This window comes from Macadamia integrifolia, unplaced genomic scaffold (genome assembly GCF_013358625.1).
Source record: "Macadamia integrifolia cultivar HAES 741 unplaced genomic scaffold, SCU_Mint_v3 scaffold2239, whole genome shotgun sequence".
Classification (NCBI taxonomy): Eukaryota; Viridiplantae; Streptophyta; class Magnoliopsida; order Proteales; family Proteaceae; genus Macadamia; species Macadamia integrifolia.
Genome location: NW_024868586.1, coordinates 59,714 through 65,010, shown reverse-complemented (window position 1 = coordinate 65,010; position 5,297 = coordinate 59,714). Strand labels below are relative to the sequence as shown.

The window sequence follows — 5,297 nt, the reverse complement described above, 5'->3', positions numbered from 1 at the left end:
TCCTAAAATATTTAGTGTTCGCAGCAGCCACAAGTTCTTGCATGATATTAATGCTCATTGTAGTTGAATACTCTGAAATTTTTATGGTATGTTAAGTAACATTGTTTGAACTCAATCAACAATCTCCCTGAAATGAATGCTCTGCCTTATCACATTGTACTAAAACAACAAGATATTTTAATGGAATTATCCTCAGTTTCGGAGTTTTTGGAAACTTAGGATTGGACCTTAGTTAAAAAATGATAACTAGTATGAGAATCCATGCCTATCTTTATCCAACACTACAAAGCAGTCAACTTACTAACCACTGACACCCTTGTCAGTAATCACTCTATTGGATTATAGTTACAAACAAAAATGAGTGATGCGGATCCGGTTTCCCAAAATCAGGGATTGGATCGCTTAGAGCCCACAATAAAGCAGTAAATTCAAAATTTAAAGAGTAATGGCAGTTCTGTAAATAAACTGAAGTTTAAGGGAATGGCAGAGTTGTAAATAAACAGAAATTATAATGTGCTACTTGGGAGATGGGACATAAAGGGAATTAATAGTTTTTGGAGGGGATAAACTAGGAAACAAATAGAAATATGGGAGATGGGAGAATTAAAGGTAGACAGAAGGCTATTACAGGAAATCAGAATAAAAGAGAATGAATTAGTAACTCACGATTCTGTTGGGGTTGTCTTCAACCTCTAGACAGCCAAAACAGGAGGCGGTGGAACACCCAAGAGGAAATCAAGCATCAGCCTTTGAAATCTCTCTCAACAGCTCTAAAATTTCAGATCTACTGTCGCCTTAGCCTGCTGGACCATTCCAAACTAGTACAGCTCAACAGTTCAAGCAATACTTGGAATAACGAGTTCTGAAAATTGGAATCAGCGGTAGATGCAGGTGGAGGAACTACCCAGTTCAGGCATCAAATGAACCCAGATTTAAGGGATAACTTTCCCTCTCTCAGCCCTCTTGAATCCCTCCTTCAAATAGATTCAATAGCCTTCCAATAAGTGGAAAGGAATTTCTGAAATCAGATCAAACGGACAGCACGGTTGCAGGTTCCTTCAGAGGGTTGGATCTCACCACACACGTGAGATGTAGATGCCCAACTTCCCAAGTTAAGTTGCCATTAGGTAAGGATTGTACGTACCAAATTTCAGCCACAAAAGCTGAGGATTGAGGGAGCTCGATTCAACTGTGGAGGGCTGCAATTATCGCTCTAAGAGAGAAAGGAACAGTAATATAGAACGATAGATTGGAAGAAGAGAAGAATATCAGAGAAGGGAAAAGAGAAACCAGAAGAGAGAGATGGGTAGAGAATATTAGAGAAGGGGAAGAAAGAAAGCATCCATGGCCGCCATCGGCTTCAACCAAAACATATTGTCTCAAATTCATTCAAATCTAAAACTGAGTTCTCCATTACAGGGCTATTTAAAAAAAAATAATGACATAATTTTTGAAGCTAATTAAAAATGGAAACTAAACCTAGATAGCAACTAAAATAAAAATCAAATCTAAATAAAAGACTGTTAATCTAATCTCTAACCAATAAAGGAAGTAAATAAAAATCAAGTCTAAAGATAGCAACTAATTCCATCGCTGAGTTGCATCAATGAGAAGACACAAAAATAGTTTAGCGAATTATAGAGAAGCTACATAAAGTTTTGGTTACCTGAGGATTTACAATCTACATTTCAAATTTCTCAATCTCAGAGCATCCATATCAAAAGGATATCAGTGTAGAACAATCAACTCAAGTACATCTTAAACTCTAACTATCTCATTTGCAAGCATATTTGGGTGGAAACCATTGGTTTTAGTTTGAGATGGATTTGGTTTGAATCTTCTACAATGACTTCACGACACTAAGAGTTTCTGTCTTTCACAGCAAGTATTTGGGATTAATCACAACCTAAAATGAATACCAGAACTAAGATTTCCCAATGGTGGTGCTCAGCAAAAAATTGGATCTTCACTTAATGATTTTAATTTATATTAGTTATGATCAGTTCTGCATCTAAAGAAATAACAAAGCACCCCACCACCACCCCAAAGGCAGTAGAAAGCACGAATGCAGAATTTGTTTTGTGGAAGTATGATTGTCCTTAATTCTTTACAAGCATCAAATGAAAACAGAGTATAAATACCAGGGTTCAGAATTATTACACTACACATATAGCGATAGATCAAGGTCTAGATAGATAGAAATACCTAGATCCCATACTTGAAATTTGATATTGTTATACTGCACCGTTTCCACATTAAACCCAATTGCTGCAACGTAATGAAACCACCAGCAGGGATCAGAGATGGAAAGCAATTAATAAGGAGCAGGAAAACGAAACCGACAAGCTAAAAGAGTGGCAAAAAATATTTACTTGGAATTGTGGAGACAACTTCCCCCATCTGAAGCCGATCTGAACGAAATTCATGAACACCCAACAAAGATCACAAACAGGTGAAAACCCAAAAAACCAAAAAGAGAGAAACAAGAGAAACAAGTAGAACAGACATAAAATTGTAGTTTTTCCCGCATTGTCCAGCCCGAGAACAAGGATCCGAGCCTCCTTATTACCGAACAGCGACGAGAACATTCGAGTAAACAGAATACCCATTAATGGCTAGCGGATCAACAGCTGAGATTATCAGATCTGCTGAGCAGAACCCTGTTCCCACTGCAAAACCCAGAAACAAAAAGATCGATAAAGAGAGAAAAATAGAGATCCAAGAGGGCTTTAAGTTGAATTACATGCCTTGCTGAAGAACAGGGCCTGCTGATGCTTGCTCTGCTGAATTATTCTTCTTCACAACAGAAAAATGGTTAAGAGAGCTTGAATTGAAAGCGAGACGCGGAGCTGATTGGCAATTGGGGTTTCGGGCAGCCCTTCGTTTAGATTTTTCGAATTCTCCGCAATTTGAAGATTCTGAGACGAGAATGACTGCAAATTATCTCCGTTGTCCTTGGCTTCTTGGTCCTTTCCGACTCCAGTACCAGACTAAGGACGAGTACCAACTGGACCGAACGATTCGAAGTCAAGCCAAACCTGGGTATTATGTGGCCAGTTCTTTGGGTGGACCATGGATCAAATTGCTTCTTTTTGGCACAATGTTACAAAATTCATAACTTCAATTGATATCAAAACAACACAATTCCAACTTCATTGGAAAGAGCGTCAAGCATTACAAGTTTCAGTATATTCCTCGTTCCAATTATTCCATCTAGCCTGCCCAAATTTGCTCCAAAGTGAATGTAATTGTGTAAACCTATGAAATCTTCAATCAAACTACGAGGGGTCTTCACCTCATGTTGCCATAAGCTACAAATGACTTTACAATCATTAATACCCTGCAAAATGTTATATATATATACCAATATGCCTCAATAACACTGTCAAACATTGTTCGCATAAAAGCTGACCTGTCAGCACTGCAAACATGTTGTCAAACATCTCTAGAGCTTCCAAACACTTGTTCATCACCTGAACATCACCAAAACACCGACAAACCTTATCATATAGTTGCCAACAATGGCAACCCTAAATCCAATTGACTAAATATATCATCATCATGTCATATATCATATCATAACACGCTTACATCATATCATTAAATTATGTTATTGTGTGACTAGTTCTTTGGCTGGACCATAGACCAATTTTATTCTTTTCAACACAATGTTACATAAATCATTGTAACTTCTTTCAGTATCAAAACAATGTGATTCTAGTTCCATTGAAATGATAGCATGATACACTACAAGTTTTTAGTATATTCCTCTTTCCAATTATACCAAATGGCATGTCTCAGTTTTCTCCAAATTAAATGTAACTATGTGAATCTATGAAATCTTCAATCAAACTACAAGGTGTCTTCACATGATGCTACCACAAGTTGCCAAATATTGTATAACCATGTTATATATTACTAAATGTCATCACACATGCTTGGATGTCTTAGTAACACTATCAAACTCTATCCACACTAAAACTAACATATTGGCATTGTAACCATGTTGTCTGACACCTTTAGAGCTGCCAAAACACTAGTGCCTTACCCGAACATCATCTAAACACCTCCAAACTTCACCACATAGTTTCCAACAATGATAACCCTAAATCTAGTTGACCAAAATTATCTAGCATATTATCATCATGCCATATATCATATCATTACATTAAACTATGTCTTAGCTTGTATATTACATGATACCATCATATGCATGTCATAAGTACCTCCTCATGCATCTATCATGCAATGCATGCATCATCACCATGCTATCTGCTATGTCATCTAGTTATTGCCTATGTTGACATGCAATTGGCTATCTCATCATGCCACATTAACATGTGGGACTCACACATTAACTCCCATATAGCAAAACATTCACACACACACACACATATAAGATGTACTTCTTAGGGACATTTTGTCAAATAATTGGCACCTTTTGACTGACTGCATTGTAACTGTTGTATCTTCTTCATCCGAAATCGAATTGACATGATTCCAATTATGTTCAAAAGTTGACTTGATGCTCTATACTTCACCGGTAGATCTAAACGTCAATTTTTTCACTGGTCTCCCAATTGGCTCTGAATCTGACCTATTTTCCTAGACTGTCTCACCTATACATCACTGCTCAATGCTTCCTATTCGTGCTAGACCTTGCCAAACACTACCAACTGACCCAGATTCTCTGTTAAGTCACTCTTTGAACACTACCAACATTGTATTGCCTCTACTAGTACTGCGATATCACTACCACATCTATACTACTACTGCCCTTTGTGATGCCACTTAAATATCATATCGTAAGCTATGTGAACCATCTGTACACCTTTGTACATGTCACTACCACTACCATGACTATTTTTGGTCTCTTTTATGCATGTGTTGACCATAATTGTGTAACATTTTATTTCAACTGCTTGCATGGGGCCAAGCTCATGTAGTCTCTTATATTGTATCCCTACTTACAACACCTAAGGCATTTTGCTATATGTTGCCTTTTACTACCTTGCTTCTATTACCTATTTAAAATTATTTCATGTATTTCTTGCAATGTACCCATTACTAGGGGAAGTGTAGCACTCTACCTTATGTCCCAGCCACTGTTAGTTAAAATGGGAACGACAAAAAAATAGAAATGTACGGTACGGGTTTTAAACAGATAAAAACGATGAATGGTACGATAAGAAAAAGGTCAAAAAAACAGGGAACAGCAAATGGACGAAAATGAACGATACGAGTATTAAACGTGTAGTTTTCAAAAAAATGAAACCAAAAAAACGGTAGTATACTCA

General features: G+C 37.2%; 1 protein-coding gene across 1 annotated transcript in view; it reads right to left on the bottom strand.

Moving 5' to 3' along the window:
* Positions 1–3,006, bottom strand: part of LOC122066113 (ADP-ribosylation factor 1) — a gene marked incomplete at its 3' end in the record, with an annotated part of 13,598 nt that extends 10,592 nt beyond the window's left edge. The window contains 4 exon segments of the mRNA XM_042629934.1: positions 2,206–2,268; positions 2,373–2,411; positions 2,507–2,669; positions 2,748–3,006. Coding sequence (XP_042485868.1) covers positions 2,206–2,268; positions 2,373–2,411; positions 2,507–2,609 — 205 coding nt within the window.
* Positions 3,007–5,297: the final 2,291 nt, after the last annotated feature.